The 20774-nt window shown below is 41.8% G+C and overlaps 1 protein-coding gene across 4 annotated transcripts; it reads left to right on the top strand.

Moving 5' to 3' along the window:
- The first annotated feature begins 333 nt into the window (after positions 1-333).
- Positions 334-20111, top strand: LOC117484765 (mothers against decapentaplegic homolog 2). Of its 4 annotated transcripts, none has more exons than XM_034133194.1 (11): positions 334-477; positions 3520-3972; positions 6988-7077; positions 8462-8655; positions 10064-10198; positions 10839-10901; positions 12529-12582; positions 13495-13707; positions 16779-16916; positions 17063-17207; positions 18023-20111. In XM_034133194.1, exons 2-11 carry the CDS (start codon positions 3737-3739, stop codon positions 18144-18146), a joined length of 1392 nt encoding a protein of 463 aa, XP_033989085.1. In that variant the 5' UTR covers positions 334-477; positions 3520-3736; the 3' UTR covers positions 18147-20111. The 4 variants fall into 4 exon arrangements, with proteins under 4 accessions (XP_033989085.1, XP_033989083.1, XP_033989084.1 ...); XM_034133192.1 differs by having other exon boundaries at positions 13480-13707; XM_034133193.1 differs by having other exon boundaries at positions 10839-10913.
- The last annotated feature ends 663 nt before the right edge of the window (positions 20112-20774 follow it).

The raw sequence follows: 20774 nt of genomic DNA, 5'->3' as shown, positions 1-20774 counted from the left end.
AAACAATAAATGTCAAAATAAGAAATATGTATATATTATAAAACATTCAAATGCAGGCTACAAACATGTCAGACATGCAATCAGCCGCTCAAAATAAGTGAATTACTAAAATAAGGATGAATACACGTTCTAAATAGTAATGTAAAATCAACAAGTTCACCATGAATTCCAAAATAAGTTATATATGAACAATAATGATTGTCAAGGCTATCAGCCAATAGCCAGAGTCTGTCTTCTTGTAATCATCCAATCAGATTCTGAGTAGGAGGGACTAAGAGCTCGTACGTAACCATCAGGTCTGTTTTGTTGTTCCAGTCTACCTAACTAGCTAACTAGCTTTCAGTAGCAACTTGAGGAGAGCCAACAAGCCTTGTCAAAATTAGCTGCAGTAAAACACCGTTTTATGTCAACAAGGTGCTCAAAAAGGCTGTGCACATCTTTCTCTCAAAAACCGGAGTTTTGGACATTAAAACTGGGGTAACTATTGACATGTTTTTGTCTGTTTTTCTCGACTTTGAAGCATGTTGTTTTGTGTGAAGGTCCGTTAGCCAAGAGTTCGTCCAAGATGCTAACTCGTTTTTTGTTGCCGTTTATTTAAAACTCACAAACATCCAAATAGCTACGTTGAAGTACAACACAACAACGTTTACAATCATGCATTTATATAATGTGTTATTGCATTAATTACAAGCCCGGGCAGGCTGATGATAGGTAGTAAAGTCTCGCTGCTTGACTGTTGCGCATAGGAGGTTTTTTGTGGATCACAACAAAAGGATTTTTGATAACAAGCTGGCAGTTAGCTGAAGCCTACAGGAAGTGCGCCGGCCGTTGAAGCCGATTTTTATGAATGGACATAGTGGCCACTAGGTGGTACTACAACTGCCGTCACGTCATGTTGGCCCGAAAAATACTTCTTCCCATTGACTTGCATCGGGAAAGAGACGTCTGTAAATCAGCGTGTACCTTTTTTTTAGCTAAATAAACTAGCCAGCACGAACTCTTTAATAGCCCTTATTTTAATCATTAGTGTCTAAAAAGTTGTAAAATGCGTTAAAACCTCAATCTAGAGTTATTTTCTCTCTCCATTCATTTAACTGAGCCGAGAGCGGGTGATGGAAGGCGGGGCTTAAGGGGAAACTCAACTGCGCATGCTCCCTGGGCCTACATACGGGTACTTTCTGTAGCTACAGTCGCTTTGTTTTGGGCTTCATGCGATACTGAGCAGCTCTCATAGGAATGAACGGAGTATCCAGTTTATACATCCATGAGCTAGCTCAGATAAGCTAGCTAACGTTAGCCTGCCTAGCTAGATGAGGGCTTCTACATGAATTGTCTTCAATCTGCTTAGCTTCGTGAGCTATACATGCTCTCTTTTCGTTATTTAGCTTACAGTGATTCAGCCTTGTAATGCTAACGATACGCTAGTGAAGTGAGTGTTGTGATTTCTGTGAAGCTAAAAGCCGGCCTATCCAAGACAGTTGGTTTTAGCATTGGGGGGCCTGTCACAAAATATAGTCCTTGTTTATGAGAGTGTTCACTGTGTTACACAGAGGTGGGAGAAGTACTCAGATCTAGTACTTGAGTAATAGTAGAAATACTCAGATTGTGTACTTGAGTAAAAGTAGAAGTACTCAGATCTTGTACTTGAGTAAAGTAGAAATACTCAGATTGTGTACTTGAGTAAAAGTAGAAATACTCAGATTGTGTACTTGAGTAAAAGTAGAAGTACCAGAGTGTAGGAATACTCTGTTACAGTAAAAGTCCTGCATTCAAAATGGTACTCAAGTAAAAGTATTATCATTAAAATATAGTTAAAGTAGCGACAGTAAAAGTAGTCATTGTGCAGATTGGTCCATTTCAGAATAATATATGATATGTTTTATAATGATTGATCATTAAAGTGTTAACAAAGCTGGTAAAGGTGCAGCTAGTTTGAATGACTTTGTATACTGCAGGGTAGCTTGTGAATTTACTCCAGGTGGAACTAAAGTCTGAATTAACACTTGATTATATTTCACATCATTCATCCAGATCTGTAAAGTAACTAAAGGTATTACATGAATGTAGTGGAGTAAAAGTACACCATTTACCTCTGAACTGTCGAGGAGTAAAAGTACAAAGTAGCATCAAATGGAAATACTTAAGCAGGATCTTTTAAAGTGTACTTAAGTACATGTACTTAGTGACTTGTACTTTAGCACATTGAGCAGCCACAAACTATGCAAGTGACTAAGGCCCCGTCCACACGGAGACGAAAATGAAAACGATATCAAAAAAGTCTTCCGTCTACACGAGACCGCTCGACCTGCTGGAGACGCTGTAGTACATATGTCGGGCCTGTAAGTGGCGCTGTACTTCCGCCACAAAATACACCAAAAGCAGCGAAGAAGACCCCCCGAGCATGGTTGCCATGCCGCGGTGGATTTAGCAACATGTAGTTCATGTAGTTCTCCATGTCATGTAGTTCTCCATGTCCACTTGTTACTGATGGTTGTGGTAGTGCAAAATCTACAGCTCCTCTAACATCTGTATCATGGTCAGTAGCGTATGGAGCAGGAACGAAACCCTGTGATCCGCCATTGTTGTTGTTGTTGGCGAAACGCATCAGCATTGACGCGGGGGTGAGCAGGAGAGGCGGAGCTATGATCGTTTAGGGCGTACACACGGTGCCGTAAGCGTTGCGTTACCAGACCTTCCCATTTTGGGATGCGTTATCGTTTGAGGGCTCCGTTTCCGCGGTTCCGTTACGGCCTTGTGTGGACGAACCGTCCATACGATAAAGAACTATAGCGGATAACACCCGTTTCGTCTCCGTGTGGACGGGGCCTAAAAGCCTTGCATCTCCCACAGCCAATCCATTGAGTCGCAGTAGAAATTTGAGCAATCACAAGTTAAAAAAAGTGATTATTGTTCCCTGTTCTTAGCAATGTACTTTGTTTGTGACTTTCTCCCAAAGTGCCCATCTCTTCTCATCTTACTTATAGACAAGTTGATTTAAAGAATAATGCAGTTTTGCACCATTTGAACATTTGAGGTACCAGAGATATCAGAAGTTTAACTTAAAAAAATCTGATAAAGCAGTATTGAACTAAGACCAAAACTACCATTTAAGTCGACTAAGAGGCTACATGGTTGTCTTTTTTTTTTACTATATTTTCATTAGAAATCTAGTGAAATAAGCAAGTGGATAAGACAAGTTGATTTAAAAGACAGATATGTAAAACTTGAGTTTCTCTGTAAAGAACAATGCGATTATGTACCATTTGGAGTTTACCGGAGATTTCATATCAATTTACTTATCAATTTGAGCTTTAAAAATCATCAAAGACCAAAACTATACCATTAAGTGGACTAAGAGGGTGTGGCTCTATTGATGAGGCTACATGGTTGTCTTTTTTTTACTATATTTTCATTAGAAATCTAGTGACACAAAACAACAGCAATCCATCGAGTGGCAGTTAAAAGTTGTTATTGTTCCTTGTTTTTAACAATACTCTTTGTGTGTGACTTTCTCCCAAGGTGCCCATCTCTGTTGAGTTTCCCCTGCTAGCACTGGGTGTGACTCGCTGGTCACTAGAGGGGCCCCGTCAGAGCAAGGGCCCACACTGTAGCTCCAGGTGTGTGTGTGTGTGTGTGTGTGTGTGTGTGTGTGTGTGTGTGTGTGTGTGTGTGTGTGTGTGTGTGTGTGTGTGTGTGTGTGTGATTGTGTTGAGTGCTCTGGAGACTCCCAGCTAAGATGTCCTCCATCTTGCCGTTCACCCCTCCTGTGGTGAAGAGGCTTCTGGGCTGGAAGAAGACAAGCAGCGGTTCAGGAGGCGCTGGCGGAGGAGAGCATAACGGCCAGGAGGAGAAATGGTGCGAGAAGGCGGTGAAGAGTTTAGTGAAGAAGCTGAAGAAGACGGGTCAGTTAGACGAGCTGGAGAAAGCGATCACCACACAGAACTGCAACACCAAGTGTGTCACCATCCCCAGGTACGACCGCACGATTCATTCAAAATCTGCTACTGTTACACCTTTCAAGTTTCAAGGCTTTTATTGTCATGTGTTCAAAGCTACAGTGTAGTTATGACAATGACAATCTTAGGTCACAGGCTCCTCCAACAGTGCAACACAATAAAACACATAAAATAGTGCAAGTAAATACAATACAATAAAATAGAATATAATAGAAACAGAATATGATAGAAACTGTGCAGAATAGTCTTTATATAGTACGTAATATTGATATATGTGAGTCGCAAACGGATGAATGTTATGTGTTTAACAGTCTTATGGCCTGTGGGACCTGTCTCTGTGAGTGTGATTAGTTTAAACTTCTGCTTAATATGCAACCCTGACATCTTGGGCTGATGCTGATCGTGCAATTCTCTTTTTGGGCGGGGGCAAATAAGATAAGATGTGTTTTCACAGTAGCAGGTTTACAAGCATTACACATGAGTTAACAGACTTTTTTCTAAACCAGACTCTCTTATTCTCGGCGTGCGCCCTCATACCAAAATGCAGATTTTCCCCGTACATTTTAAAGTGATGCCAGAAAACAATATTCCTGTTCGTCCAAAATTGTATAATATTTCCAGAAATAGAAAAATTGTGTCGAATAGAGCGTCAGACGGCAGAGACAGATTTGTTTTTACGGAGCGCCGACGTCGAGTTTACGTCCACGGCGCCATCTTGTTTACGGGCGTCATGTTTTCAGGATAATTGATATATCGGCGCCACAGTATCACCTCATACTATATCTTTCTAGAAAAAAGCCTGGTTAGAATACTACTACAAGAATATAATAAATATTTGTATTGGCAAGAAAGAAAGAGACACCCCCTAAGAAATAATAGAACATAGTAAATAAATAAATGTCCTTTACAGAATCACACATATATAAGTAGTAAATAATAATGAAAAAAGGAGAATTTAAAATAACTTAAACACATTTTTTTCCAGCAAGAGATTTATTCAAATATATTCAACAAAAAAAATGTACAGTAAACCAGTTAAATGTATACTTAGATTATAGAATTGTACAAATACAAGTAGTTAATAAATGTTTGTTTTAAAAGGAGAATTCAAAACAACATGCACAAATATATAGAACAATATAAAAATGGACACTGAGGATTGTCTATAGCTTTTAATAGTTACTAAGCTGCTAAACAAGAAGCTCTTAATAATAATAATAATTACCAAACGTGTAGGGATGCAACAAACTAAAGATTGATCTGATAAAGACTTGAATGAGAGCCCCATGTAAAGGCGAGAGGAGATGTTCTCTTTATCAGCCAGCCAGCCTTGATGGCTCAGACTCGGTGCAGTGGGAACACGGTGTGAACAGGTTCACTCCTCCTGATGGCAGACATCTCCACGTCAGATGTTTGTATGTCTATAGATAGCGAGCGGCTGGTTATCGCCTGAGAATTGTTCTAGGCCGAGATGTTTTGTTTGTAGAGAACCTGGCTCAAACTGAATGAAATTATTCCTTGTACAGGATATCTTTATGAGAGACAACATTTGCACATTTTGATTGTGATTTCGGAGCTCGTCTAACCTGCTCGCCACTTTAAAGAGACCCTATTATGCTTTTTTGGGGGTTTTCCCTTTCCTGTAGTGTGTTATTATGTGTTGTGTATATAGGTTTTTGTGCATGTTAATAGTCTCCCCCCCCCCCCCCCCCACTGCCTGAAACGCCTCCACTGGACTCCTTCGTTTACTCACATAATCACTATGTAACACTCGCGCTTCTATTGGCTAGCGCTTCAACACATTCTATATGATAGGCTAAGGGGCGGGACATCTCTAAGCGGTTGACCAATCACAACAGAGCCGGCAAGCTAACCAATCAGAGCAGACTGGGCTCTGGTTTCAGACAGAGGGTGAAAAGAGGTGCTGCAGCACAGGCAGTATGAGAAAAATAAAGAGCTTTTTGAACATTAAAGCATGGAGACATGTAGAGACACTACATACTGATATACACCTGAATATCATCAGGAGAGGACTCTTTAAAGTAGAGACACTACATACTGATATACACCTGAACATCAGCAGGAGAGGACTCTTTAAAGTAGAGACACTACATACTGATATACACCTGAACATCAGCAGGAGAGGACTCTTTAAAGTAGAGACACTACATACTGATATACACCTGAACATCAGCAGGAGAGGACTCTTTAAAGTAGAGACACTACATACTGATATACACCTGAACATCAGCAGGAGAGGACTCTTTAAAGTAGAGACACTACATACTGATATACACCTGAACATCAGCAGGAGAGGACTCTTTAAAGTAGAGACACTACATACTGATATACACCTGAACATCAGCAGGAGAGGACTCTTTAAAGTAGAGGCACTACATGCTGATATACACCTGAACATCAGCAGGAGAGGACTCTTTAAAGTAGAGACACTACATACTGATATACACCTGAACATCAGCAGGAGAGGACTCTTTAAAGTAGAGACACTACATACTAATATACACCTGAACATCAGCAGGAGAGGACTCTTTAAAGTAGAGACACTACATACTGATATACACCTGAACATCAGCAGGAGAGAACTCTTTAAAGTAGAGACACTACATACTGATATACACCTGAACATCAGCAGGAGAGGACTCTTTAAAGTAGAGACACTACATACTGATATACACCTGAAAAGAAGCATGATACAACCCCTTTAAGTCTAGTAAATGTTGTTGTTTACTTCTAGCATTTAATATGTGTTGTTGTTCTGTTATTATTCAGAAGCAACTACTCTACAAATGTCCTCATTCCCAGTTTACATTTCTTTTTTGGGTCAAATTTCTCTTATTCAAAGTTCCAATTTCCTTTCCACTGCTACAAATACTAAATGTGTTGTCGTTATTTTGCCATTAGACTCTAATGAACGGGGCTTTTTGATTGATCACATTACCCATACTGATATTTCTGAATGAGTCATGTCCCATGTTTATGATTTCCTTTTTGTTTTTTTCTCTGTACACAGCAATTGCTCTGAAATATGGGGACTGAGTACACCAAATACGATAGAACAGTGGGATTCATCAGGCCTTTACAGCTACCCTGACCAAACCAGGTGACTATCCTCCATTATTGTATGATGTTACGTTCTTGATGTGGCATCGGAGTGTCTTTACAATGTTTGCCGTGGCGGACATTGAGATCATCTTTGTTCCCCATCTCCAGAGGTGGGAAGTAGTGGAGTACAAATACTTCGTCACTGTACTTAAGTACATGTTTCTGGTATCAGTACTTTACTCCACTACTTATTTTTCTGACGACTTTTTACTTTTACTTCTTACATTTTGAACACTAATACCTGAACTTTCTACTTCTTACATGTTGAACACAAATACCTGTACTTTCTACTTCTTACATGTTGAACACAAATACCTGTACTTTTTACTTCTTACATGTTGAACACAAATACCTGTACTTTCTACTTCTTACATTTTGAACACAAATACCTGTACTTTCTACTTCTTACATTTTGAACTCAAATACCTGTACTTTCTACTTCTTACATGTTGAACACAAATACCTGTACTTTCTACTTCTTACATTTTGAACTCAAATACCTGTACTTTCTACTTCTTACATTTTGAACCCAAATACCTGTACTTTCTACTTCTTACATTTTGAACACAAATACCTGTACTTTTTACTTCTTACATGTTGAACACAAATACCTGTACTTTCTACTTCTTACATTTTGAACTCAAATACCTGTACTTTCTACTTCTTACATTTTGAACACAAATACCTGTACTTTTTACTTCTTACATGTTGAACACAAATACCTGTACTTTTTACTTCTTACATGTTGAACACAAATACCTGTACTTTCTACTTCTTACATTTTGAACACAAATACCTGTACTTTCTACTTCTTACATTTTGAACTCAAATACCTGTACTTTCTACTTCTTACATGTTGAACACAAATACCTGTACTTTCTACTTCTTACATTTTGAACACAAATACCTGAACTTTCTACTTCTTACATTTCCCAAACAGGCTGGTTCCTTTAGTTTGAATGTGTGTTTGGTGGCGTGATCATTATTATTTAGAGTCATTGCGTGCCTATTGATTTGAACACGATCCGTGTATCCATCATTTCCTGGTCTTCTCTAAAGAAGAGGGACCAATGAAAACGTTGTCATGTTGCCGTTGTTCAGCATGGAAACATTCATTAGCTAACAATGACATTATTGTTCTATTAATATAAAGGGAGGTCAGGTACTCTTTAAAACAGCTGCTAGTTATGGGTACTTTTTACTGAAGTACATTTCAAAGCCCTCTTTACTTTTACTTGAGTAAAGAAGTTTAGTCAGTACTTCTACTTTCACCAGAGTATTTTTAAACACGAGTATCTGTACTTCTACTTGAGTAAAGGATGTGTGTACTTATGCCATCTCTGCCTATCTCACCACCACTTCCTGTTTTGCCGTCCAATCAGAACCATGGATGGCCGCCTGCAGGTTTCCCACAGGAAGGGGCTTCCTCATGTTATTTACTGTCGTTTGTGGCGGTGGCCGGACCTCCACAGTCACCACGAGCTTCGCGCCATCGAGGCCTGCGAGTACGCCTTCCACCTCAAGAAGGATGAGGTCTGCATCAACCCCTACCACTACCAGAGGGTGGAGACCCCAGGTGAGGGGACTTTTGTTGCTCAAAATATAAAAAAATCATTCAAATTCAAAGGTGTTATGGTCATATGCACATAAACTACAAGCAATCATGTGACTACTTACATTAATGTCATACTATTTCTGACCAATGCCATCCTGCAAATAATGTAATAACATACTGGATTATGTATTGGTAAAGACATTGTTAACTGGGTTAAAAACACACACATTTGATCTCTTTAGGAATTAAGAATCTTTTTGTTTGTGATGACATTGGGGTAAAATATTTAGGATGGAGGAGGAGGATGTTGTTGGTCTTAAATGCAGTGGAGTTTTTCACTTTTTGATGCAACCATCCTAAGCTTTTTGCCGCAGCAACACCTCAAATTCAATTCAAAGGTTTTATTGTCATATGAAAGCTACAGTGTAGAAATGGCAATGAAATTCTTCTGACCTGAGCTCCTCCAACAATGCAACATATATAATAAAATACAAAAATATTGCAAGAAGTCTATATACATGTAAATATAATATATGTACAAGAAGAAAATATGAAATTAAATAACAAATATCTTCCTATTTCAGTGTCTTCTGCAAGGGTTGGGTTCTATTGTTACCTACCATTTTAATTTAGACATTTCTATCATTAGACGTTTCAAAAAGCATTTCATTTTCATTTATTTATTTACATTTAACGTATAAGACAAGGTTAAGGTAAACCGGCCTGATGTTCTTCTCTGTGAAATTGACAGCCTTCAGATTTTTGGTAATTGTTGATCACTGAAAAATATTTGGTTGACAAATTGCCATTTTGATTTCTGATTGTTTTATGATTTTAAAATCTTAAATCTGTTGGAACCTCTCACTGACATTCGCTAAGCTAAACCGAATGCTAAGACAGTTAAAATGCCTTTTTAATTTGTTCAGATGTCTGCCTTTTTGTTTCATTAAAGGATTAATATGTCATTTTGGGGAAATAAACATATTGGTTTTCTTTCTAGGAGCTTATAATGATACGATTTAATTAATTTTAGTGTCAGTAAGGCAGCAGACGGTTAGTTAGCTTAGCTTAGCATAATGACTAGAAAAGTGGGGAGTAGAGAGGCGGCTATCTTTGCCTCGAGTACCTCTTTGTTAGCGTCAATGCTACGCTAACTGACCGCTGGCTGAAGCCTTGTGAAGTATCTAAGAAAACGATATGATAATGGTGTCAATCATAGCATCTAGCTAACAGCTAAACATGCTAATAAACGTTTCCCCTCAAAATGTAGAACTACTCCTTAAGAGTTTCAGGGATATACAATATTTTAAAATCTGCAAAAAGTCACATTTGTCAAGCTTTCACCACAATAATGAAACCACCTGACTATAATCTAGTAACAGCGTATAACTGATTAGTATTTAACTCATTAGTTTTTTCCTCCCTGCAGTGCTGCCTCCTGTTCTTGTGCCAAGACACTCAGAGATCCTGCCAGAGCTGCCACCTCTGGACGATTACACTCACTCCATACCGGAGAACACAAACTTCCCCGCAGGAATCGAACCTCCAAACAACTATATACCAGGTCCGTTCACCTCTGACATTTACTTCTGAGTAATGCTGACATAATGTACTCAATTAAACCCTGAAAGTAAAACGAAACATTTACGATTAAATTATGTTGTTGTTGTTGTTGTTGGAAGTCAAGTACATGGTATATAGTCTGTAGATGTGAAGTTGTTTTTTGTCAAAGTATATATAATAGCTGACTGCTGCTTCTACTACAAGGATTTGTTAAATGCAGAGCATACATTTGACTGTTTTTGTTATACATTAAATAAATAATAATAAATATACAAAAATATAATATAATTTTTTCAGAAGAATAGAAAGACAGTGGAAACCACGTTGGTTATTATACTAATAAGCTACGTTTTTTTTTGTTAATAGAAAAGTACTTTAATTTCCTTGCCTCAGGTAGCCAGACAGGTTACAGCAAGGCATCATGGGAGTTTTACAAAGAAAATATATATGTTGTTGTGTCAGCTGAATACTTTATTACGAATAGGACTTTATTTTAAACGTTTTTGAACAATTCTATTCTGTCTAAGCTTTTTGATCCATATGAGCAGTTTCCTTTATTTTAGTAGGTCTAATTGCCCTTTAAATAAAATTATGATAATTTGCCAGCTCTTTTTTGAATTCCCCGCTCTTTCTCTCCACAGAAACGCCTCCTCCAGGCTACATCAGTGAGGATGGGGAGGCCAGCGACCAACAGATGAATCAAAGTATGGAAACAGGTATTCTAGAGTAGAAACTCTCCTTCTTCTTCCTTCAACTTCACTCGTGAGTCTGCCTCAGCCGGGTCAAAGTCAAATGTATTTTCTTTATTTTAATTTAAAGGAATAAGTCAACAGCGGAAGATATCCACAACAGACCTGCATCAGGTGTTATAGACCTGATCCTGTCTTAGAGATAAACTACAAATACCCAGTTTCAACTCTGGGTTTACAAAAGTTATATTTATATTTTTACAAGTGAATTACTTCTGACTTACTCTACATTAAAAGCAGATTTTGAATCAAACATTGACATTACCATAACGATTATTCAGAGAGGTTGCAGCTCTGTTATGGCGCATTTCCACTACACGGCCTCGCTCGGTATGGCTAGGCCTCGTTAGGACTGGCTCACTTTATGGCGCATTTCCATTACAGTTTAGGAACTGGGGTAGTATCTATAGTAACGCAGTGTAGGCGGAGCCGTGACGTCATCTTCAATGAGAACCCCAGAAAAACAACACAGCCGTTAGCTGTTAGCACTCAGAGCTCACAGCTCCTCATATCTGTTCAGAAACTAGACAAAAGTTAAACAAGTACAAACCACAGACTGTCTGTGTCATGGTGAATACAGTCGCTGCTTTATTTATGTCTGTATAGGCCGTTGTTGTGAGTGTGGACGGTCGGAGCGTATATTGCGTTAGCTTAGCCAATCTCCATTTAGAAAACACGCATTTTAAAAGGTTTTTCGCCTGCCGTCTGTCTGCAGACTTGACAAAGCATTAATTCATGGTTTTTACTAACCGGTATCAGTATGTTGTTACTTCGGCATCATTTTGAAACGTGTATTACAATTAAATCACGGTCAAATATGTCCATCTTGTTGTAGTTGTAGCCCCCTTGCCAGCGATGCTCTCTCTAGTTTAGCATACTCAGCCCGACTCAGCCTCGTTGTCTCTGGCCCTAGACCCACGATTTTATGAGACCAGAAAAACTGTGAATTAGGACCCGCCGGCCGGTACTAGGCCAAGTGGAAACGCAACCAAAGACGGGCCGCTGACGTCACAGCCCTCTTAAACCGGGCTCCGCGCTGTAGTGGAAACGCGCCATTAATGAGCAAGTCTTAAGCTGTTTACATGCATTACAGAACATTTGAATTAAGAATAAATATTTATAATTATGTGATTTTTAGTCTTCAACCTCTATTGTACAATTTTTCCCAGGATTTTAAGTCTTCTTTATATATTTGTACATGTTCAATTTAACAATACTACAGAAAAAAATGCATTTTAGCCTCTTGAATTTCTCCAGGTTCCTTTTTGGAGATTGAATGTATGGATATTTCCCAAATTCTCATCAAGTCTCAGTTTGCATTTGCAGGAGGGAGATACTTTTTTAATTGAAACATCATCCATTTAGTTATTTCAAAGTGTAAAATATCAACAAAAGCAATATGTAAGAAGTACAAAAATATCTTTCTTACTCCGCCATTCTTCATCACTCTAATGCAAATTGATTACATTTACACTATCGTTATGGGATCCCCAGGCAAGGCAGCCACTACTTTCACTAACTCTGATGCTCTGATCTCCTGTGATCCCGTCTAAATAAAAGACTTCCCGTTTTTCTCCGTCAGGTTCTCCAGCGGAGCTCTCCCCCAGCACTCTGTCTCCTGTCAATCACAGCATGGGTAAGAGGCAAATACAATACAGAACAATCATTACTGTGTATTAAAGGAATAGTTCACCAACAAAATGAGCATTTGTATATCAACAACCCACCCTGTGTTACCTTTTAAATAATTCATTATTTGTCCTGATTGCCTCCGCGGTGAACAAAGTCCGAAAACAAAGAAAAGTTTGTAAATTACACCAAAACTATATCAGAATGTTTACAAACTCACACACAACTCATGCAGTATAATCCAAGTCTCAGTTATCCAGTCAGATTCTCACTACTTCACAAACTCATGACTTTTCACTAAACCCGTAACTATTTAAACCACTGACACATAAACAGTCTCACTTTCGTGCAGACGTGACAAAGTGTATTCGTAATGTTAGAGTGAAATGCATGCATCAAAAACTCTAATAATGTTTATGTTAAATGTCTGTTGTCTTGTTTCTAGTCTTAAATACGTGTCCTTGTTGGCGTTGCAAATAGAGCTGCTGTGATGCAAGAAACATTTCAGACTTGACAAATAATAGTAATGTATTAGAATTAGTGCTGTTTTGATAAGAAGTGAGAATACAACTGGATAAATTAGAGTTTGTAAACAGACGTTTTTACATCAATTTGCCGATAGACATTGCACATATTGACTTTAATTCATCAAGACTGTTTCCATTTTATCATTGTTTGTTTACTGTGGAAACATTTGAGAAACACTTTAAAAATTCAAGGTAACATGTTGTGAGTAATTGATAAACAAATGAGTGTTTTGTTGGTAAAGTATTGCTTTAAAACATCACATTTTGGCACCTAGTTAGATTATAATCACAGGCATTTCCAGTGCCTTATTTTGTCCCAAGTATAAACTGTGTTGTGTCAGAAATTGATGTTTCCCCACAAACCTTACTGACGTTAGGGTCCTCTGCTGCAGACCTTCAGCCGGTGACCTACTCCGAGCCGGCCTTCTGGTGCTCGATAGCGTACTACGAGCTGAACCAGCGCGTGGGGGAAACGTTTCACGCCTCGCAGCCCTCGCTGACCGTGGACGGATTCACAGATCCTTCAAACTCTGAGCGCTTCTGCCTCGGCCTGCTGTCCAACGTCAACAGGAACGCCACTGTGGAGATGACCCGGAGGCACATAGGTACGCCACAGCTTTGAGGAGCTTTTTAGACGTTTTCCAAATGTGCCGCTGATTTGTTACTTAGACACTTCATGAACTGCAACTCCTTCCTACTTCCAAGAACGGGTCAGCAACACAATGGACATTCAGTTTAGCAGTTTATTTACATTTTTTGTTACAACAAACTAAAGTTGACTTAACAACAATTCTAGACTTCTCTCACCAAAAACCAAACAAAAGACAAGTCTCTAACTTGAGCTCCGACATCTGATAACACAAAAAGGTTCTTCTCACTCTTACTACGCTGCTGGGAGCTTTATACAAACTAATCACCTTTTTATACAAATTGTTTTATAAATGTGCCGCTGATGTCCTGACCTAGACGCAACACAAGGGGCGTCTCCACACTCTTCCTTCTTCCAGGAAACAGTCGGCAACACAAGGGAACTCTTCGATTTAGCAAACAAAAGTTGATTAAACTAAAAATCTAGACTTCCCTAACCAAAAAAAACCAAGTCCCAACAAAACACAAGTCTCTAACTTGAGCTCCTACATCTTAAAAAAGAAAAAGGGGCTTCTCACTCTTACTATTCTGCTTTAGTATTAGTATCGCTTTACTTAAATAATCACACATTGACCTAATTCTAGGGGCCCCATGTACACATAGTGCCTTTTGGGTGCAGCACCTTTTGTCTAGGCAGCTGCTTCAGACGGCATGCGCCTTTTTCTCGTTAGAATCCATTGAAAAAGACGCTGCCGCTCAGAAAAAGGCGCTATGTAAACACTGGCCCTAATACTTCTATGCTGCAGTTTGAGGGACTGATGGTCCAATCAGGAGGCAGCACCTGCACACTCACTCACTCAGATGCACACACTGTAAGAGGAGAGGGAGATCTGACAGAATGAATAATAATTGCTCAGGTCAGATATGGGGCGAAGCCTGCGAGCTAGTTCAGGCAGTCAACTCGAGCACCAATCAGACATTAACACGTGACGCACCTCGTCCCTCTTACAACCAACCAAACACATTCTCCTTAACATGCCGCTCTATTTAAGCTGCCAGGTCTTCCTGCCTCTGCCTCGCTATGCTGCTGCTGTACTGCTGTGTTCATGTTCCTGCTGCTGTGTTTCATGTTGCTGCTGCTCGCCTGCCCCACCACCCCCCCAGCTTCCACCCCAGCTTCCACCCCCCCAGCTTCCACCCCCCCAGCTTCCACCCCCCCAGCTTCCGCCCCAGCTTCCACCCCCCCAGCTCCCCCCCAGCTCCACCCCAGCTTCCACCCCAGCTTCCACCCCAGCTTCCACCCCAGCTTCCACCCCAGCTTCCACCCCCCCCAGCTTCCACCCCAGCTTCCACCCCCCCAGCTTCCACCCCAGCTTCTACCCCCAGCTTCCCCCCCAGCTTCCACCACCCAGCTCCACCCCAGCTTCCACCCCAGCTTCCACCCCAGCTCCACCCCAGCTTCCACCACCCCAGCTCCACCCCAGCTTCCACCACCCCAGCTTCCACCCCAGCTTCCACCCCCCCAGCTTCCACCCCTGCTTCCACCCCCCCAGCTTCCACCCCAGCTTCCGCCCCAGCTTCCACCCCAGCTTCCGCCCCAGCTTCCGCCCCAGCTTCCACCCCAGCTTCCACCCCAGCTTCCACCCCCCCAGCTTCCACCCCAGCTTCCACCCCCCCAGCTTCCACCCCCCCAGCTTCCACCCAGCTTCCGCCCCAGCTTCCGCCCCAGCTTCCGCCCCAGCTTCCGCCCCAGCTTCCACCCCAGCTTCCCCCCACTTCCACCCCCTTCCACCCCCCATCCCCCCCCAGCTCCACCCCAGCTTCCACCCCAGCTTCCACCCCCCCAGCTTCCACCCCAGCTTCCACCCCCCCAGCTTCCACCCCCCCAGCTTCCGCCCCAGCTTCCACCCCCCAGCTCCACCCCAGCTTCCACCCCAGCTTCCACCCCCCCAGCTTCCACCCCCCCAGCTTCCGCCCCCCCAGCTTCCGCCCCAGCTTCCCCACCCCCCCCAGCTCCACCCCAGCTCCCACCCCAGCTCCCACCCCAGCTTCCCACCCCCCCAGCTTCCACCCCCCCAGCTTCCGCCCCCCCCCCAGCTTCCACCCCAGCTTCCACCCGAGCTTCCACCCCAGCTTCCTCCACCCCAGCTTCCACCCCAGCTTCCACCTCCCCCAGCTTCCCACCCCCCCAGCTTCCTCCACCCCAGCTTCCACCCCAGCTTCCACCCCCCCCAGGCATCTCCACACCCCCCAGCTTCCACCCCAGCCTTCCACCCCCAGCTTCCACCCCAGCTTTCCACCCCCCCAGCTTCCATCCACAGCTTCCACCCCAGCTTCCACCCCCCCAGCTCCACCCCCAGCTTCCACCCCAGCTTCCACCCCAGCTTCCACCCCCCCCAGCTTCCACCCAGCTTCCACCCCAGCTTCCACCCCAGCTTCCACCCCAGCTTCCACCCAGCTTCCTCCCCAGCTTCCACCCAGCTTCCACCCCAGCTTCCACCCCAGCTTCCACCCAGCTCCACCCCAGCTTCCACCCCAGCTTCCACCCCACCACCACCCCACCATCCACCCCAGCTTCCACCCCCCCAGCTTCCACCCCAGCTTCCACCCCAGCTTCCACCCCCCCAGCTTCCACCCCCAGCTTCCACCCCAGCTTCCACCCCCCCAGCTCCACCCCAGCTTCCACCCCAGCTTCCACCCCAGCTTCCACCCCCCCCAGCTTCCACCCCCCCCCCAGCTTCCACCCCCCCAGCTCCACCCCAGCTTCCACCCCAGCTTCCACCCCCCCAGCTTCCACCCCAGCTTCCACCCCAGCTTCCACCCCAGCTTCCACCCCAGCTTCCACCCAGCTTCCACCTCAGCTTCCACCCCAGCTTCCACCCCAGCTTCCACCCAGCTTCCACCCCCCCAGCTTCCACCCCCCCAGCTTCCACCCCAGCTTCCACCCCAGCTTCCACCCCAGCTTCCACCCCAGCTCCCACCCCAGCTCCCACCCAGCTTCCACCCCAGCTTCCACCCCAGCTTCAGAAACACGTGAGTTGTCTGACTGATATCGTATTCTACCCTCTGACTGTCTGTGTGTTTGCAGGAAGAGGAGTTAGACTCTACTACATCGGAGGGGAGGTTTTTGCTGAGTGCCTGAGTGATAGCGCCATCTTTGTCCAGAGTCCAAACTGCAACCAGCGGTACGGCTGGCATCCGGCGACAGTGTGTAAAATTCCTCCAGGTAAGGTGCCGAAGATGTAACGTGTGTAGCTGAGCACACAACAAATAACCTATAATTAACCAGACATGCACAATGAATTGGTGTGTCAGTGGGCTAGGAAAACACCTGTTAACTTCTTTGTTGTTTATCCCTTTGTTTCTCGTTAGGTTGCAATTTAAAAATCTTCAACAACCAGGAGTTTGCGGCCCTGCTGGCTCAGTCGGTGAATCAAGGCTTCGAGGCGGTTTACCAGCTCACCAGGATGTGCACCATCCGCATGAGCTTTGTCAAAGGCTGGGGAGCCGAGTACAGGTGAGCCCCGCAGATTAAACTGAACCTGAACTAGAAATCCATACAAGCTGCAGGTTATTCAGGGGTATATCAGTATGTAGTGTCTCTACTTTAAAGAGTCCTCTCCTGCTGATGTTCAGGGGTATATCAGTTTGTAGTGTCTCTACTTTAAAGAGTCCTCTCCTGCTGATGTTCAGGTGTATATCAGTATGTAGAGTCTCTACTTTAAAGAGTCCTCTCCTGCTGATGTTCAGGGGTATATCAGTTTGTAGTGTCTCTACTTTAAAGAGTCCTCTCCTGCTGATGTTCAGGTGTATATCAGTATGTAGTGTCTCTACTTTAAAGAGTCCTCTCCTGCTGATGTTCAGGGGTATATCAGTTTGTAGTGTCTCTACTTTAAAGAGTCCTCTCCTGATGATGTTCAGGTGTATATCAGTATGTAGTGTCTCTACTTTAAAGAGTCCTCTCCTGCTGATGTTCAGGTGTATATCAGTATGTAGTGTCTCTACTTTAAAGAGTCCTCTCCTGATGATGTTCAGGTGTATATCAGTATGTAGTGTCTCTACTTTAAAGAGTCCTCTCCTGATGATGTTCAGGTGTATATCAGTATGTAGTGTCTCTACTTTAAAGAGTCCTCTCCTGCTGATGTCAGGTGTATATCAGTATGTAGTGTCTCTACTTTAAAGAGTCCTCTCCTGCTGATGTTCAGGTGTATATCAGTATGTAGTGTCTCTACTTTAAAGAGTCCTCTCCTGCTGATGTCCAGGTGTATATCAGTATGTAGTGTCTCTACTTTAAAGAGTCAGATATTAAAATGCATGCTTTGTGTTTTCCAGGCGGCAGACTGTCACGAGCACTCCTTGCTGGATCGAGCTTCACTTGAACGGCCCGCTGCAGTGGCTCGACAAGGTCCTGACCCAGATGGGTTCTCCGTCTGCTCGCTGCTCCAGTATGTCCTAAACAGCTGAAGAAACGCCCCCAAAAAAATACAAAAAAAAGAACCGCAGCCCATTACATGATCATTAAATCCCAAACATGCGAGTCCTTTCATAAAAAAAAAAAAAGGAAAACCCCCACAGAATGAATTTTCTGTAACGTTCTTCATAGTATTTGTGGCCCAGTTCCACATCCCTCTTTTACCTTTACACACACACACATGAACAAACGCACCCACACTGTCGCACACACACATGCATACAGACCTTTCAGTAAAAAAAAAAAATAATTGGCACTTTGTTACCCATCTATGTCATGCACCTTGTTAAATTGCTTTCCCCCAAATCCTTAATATTAGATCTATTTGTGGTACAAATGAAAATGTATATTGGTTTTTAGTCCAGGAAGTAGGGGAAATACCAAAAATATCTGTGAATAGTTTCTCAGTATTGAAGATTGCTTGTATGAGTAACACAAGCTTGAATGCTCAAATTATGTGTTCTTGTTCCTATCCCACCCCAACCATTGTTCTGATCCTAAGTTTACTTTTCTCTGGGAAATTGTCAGGAGGGATTTTAGCGGTGGCTCTGGGTGAAGAAAAACGATGGCCTTGGTGGAAACGCCACAATGTGTTTTATGGAAACATTTTAAAATTCGCCCTTTCTTTTTTTGTACGCGTGTCGTTATAAGACATGCTTCTTTAATGGACAAATAGGAATGTTAAAGTATAAAGTAATTCCAAAAAGAAAAAACCCCAAACAAACTGCAAACTCGATCTGGATGTAGTTTATTTCTTTGTCATTATATGGCACTCTAGTTAAAAGCCCCGCTGATTAGCCTGGTATTGGAGCTAATGAGAGAGGTGCACTGGGCAGGGACCAGAGGGAATCAGCTGGTATTAAAACGCTTTTTCTGACTCGACACTGGGAGTCCTGGGGGGGGGGGGGGGGAAGCTTTAAAACGCCAGGAGAAATTGAAGGTATCATTCTGTTTTTAGCCTATATCCCCATTGTTTTGCTACTTTTTTGTATTCTCATGTATTTTTATATATAAATATACTTAAATTTTCTCTGTCGTTCACTTTTTATTAAAGTAATATTTTCAAGACCACAGCTGTTTCTAAAAAGGAGGGCATGGATCATTCCTTTTTACGTTTTACCCTAAAAAAAAATTAGTTTGTCTTGATATTAAAAACCTCTCACTGCCCCCACATGATGTGTTTCTATCCTTTTTGGTTTTTCCCAAAGAAATCTGGTGCATTTAAAGTACTCCTTTCCTTGTAATGCTTATAATGATTCCAGAGGCATGTAAAAAACAAACTTTGTAATGGCCATTCATTCAGTCATCTCTTCTATTATTATTATTATTATTATTTTTGAAACACACGTGACCTCTTGTAGCCTTTTGGTGCTTAGAAACAATTGGCTTTTAAAATGTTACAGAAGAAGACCTGTGTGTGTTAATGTGTGTATCTGTCGTTAAAATACAGTATGTACAACAAGACTTATTAGCTTCAACTCTGCCATTTTTTGTCATTATGTGGCTGTTGCGAGTTTATAACATGTCCCCTTCCTCCTCCCTTTTCTCCCCCCTTATTTTTGATGTACATGTGTTTACCTTACGGCACTAGTGATTGTACTTTAAGTGCACCTAGTGGCGTTTGGATTTTGGGGAACTGAACCGTGTGTTAGGGTCCAGTGTTACATTGTTTTTATCTTTGGCCTCCAACATATGAATGTGAAAAAAAAAATGACATTACAAAACCTGAACGTGGACCAGACGTACATATACATAACAGTAGTACAGTATGTGTGTATTTAACAGTAATCTTTTTGCAAAGCAGTCAGTACAGTAGATGTCGCAGTTGTTTTACCAGTAGAGGGCCGTATTGATAGAGCAGTTCTTTTTTTTTCTGACCATAAGCTTCTCAGGCGTGTGGCATATTATGCAGACTTCATAAAACACTAATAAAGATTTTTATTCTCATGATTCTGTGTGTGTTTCTTAATTGTAGATATATGTTTGTATATTCAGTCAATTAAGACAGGGTAGTAATACAGTTCATTTCCCCCCTACTTATAGAATATATACATAACATATGAGTACTTAGTTATATATGACTTTATGCACATGTATGGTATGCAAACTTAACAAGGTAATACCATATGAAAATGCCAATTAATGTTCTGTCCAATCTAGTAATGATTCAGGCTGTACGTGTAGACAATTGGTTGGTTTAATCTATTTAGAAATATATATTTACAGAGATCTCTATGTTGTAAATGTCAAAAATCTTAATTTGTAACTTAACTTGTAAGTTTACAGTAAATCTGTCATTTTATTGTAGTGCAGTAATAAAAGAAAGTGGCATAACAAAATACTTTAGTGAAGTTGAAGTACCTCAAGTACTCATACTAGTATTTTGATGAATTAGCCCTTATTATTTGTGGTGGGAAGTATATAAAGTACATTTACTCAAGAAAAGTACACATTTTGAAGTACATGTACTCCATTTATTTAATAACTCATATTTCGAATATTCAGATTAATTTCATTTATACAAATTACAAGCAACAACTAGTTTATTGTGGTGTACTGTAGTTATATGTTGAACTTTTTGTGATAATCAAAAGCAACCCGGAAGTATGTAGT

This window comes from Trematomus bernacchii, unplaced genomic scaffold (genome assembly GCF_902827165.1).
Source record: "Trematomus bernacchii unplaced genomic scaffold, fTreBer1.1, whole genome shotgun sequence".
NCBI lineage: Eukaryota > Metazoa > Chordata > Actinopteri > Perciformes > Nototheniidae > Trematomus > Trematomus bernacchii.
The sequence above is the reverse complement of the archived record's forward strand: the minus strand, read 5'-3'. Positions and strand labels throughout refer to the sequence as shown.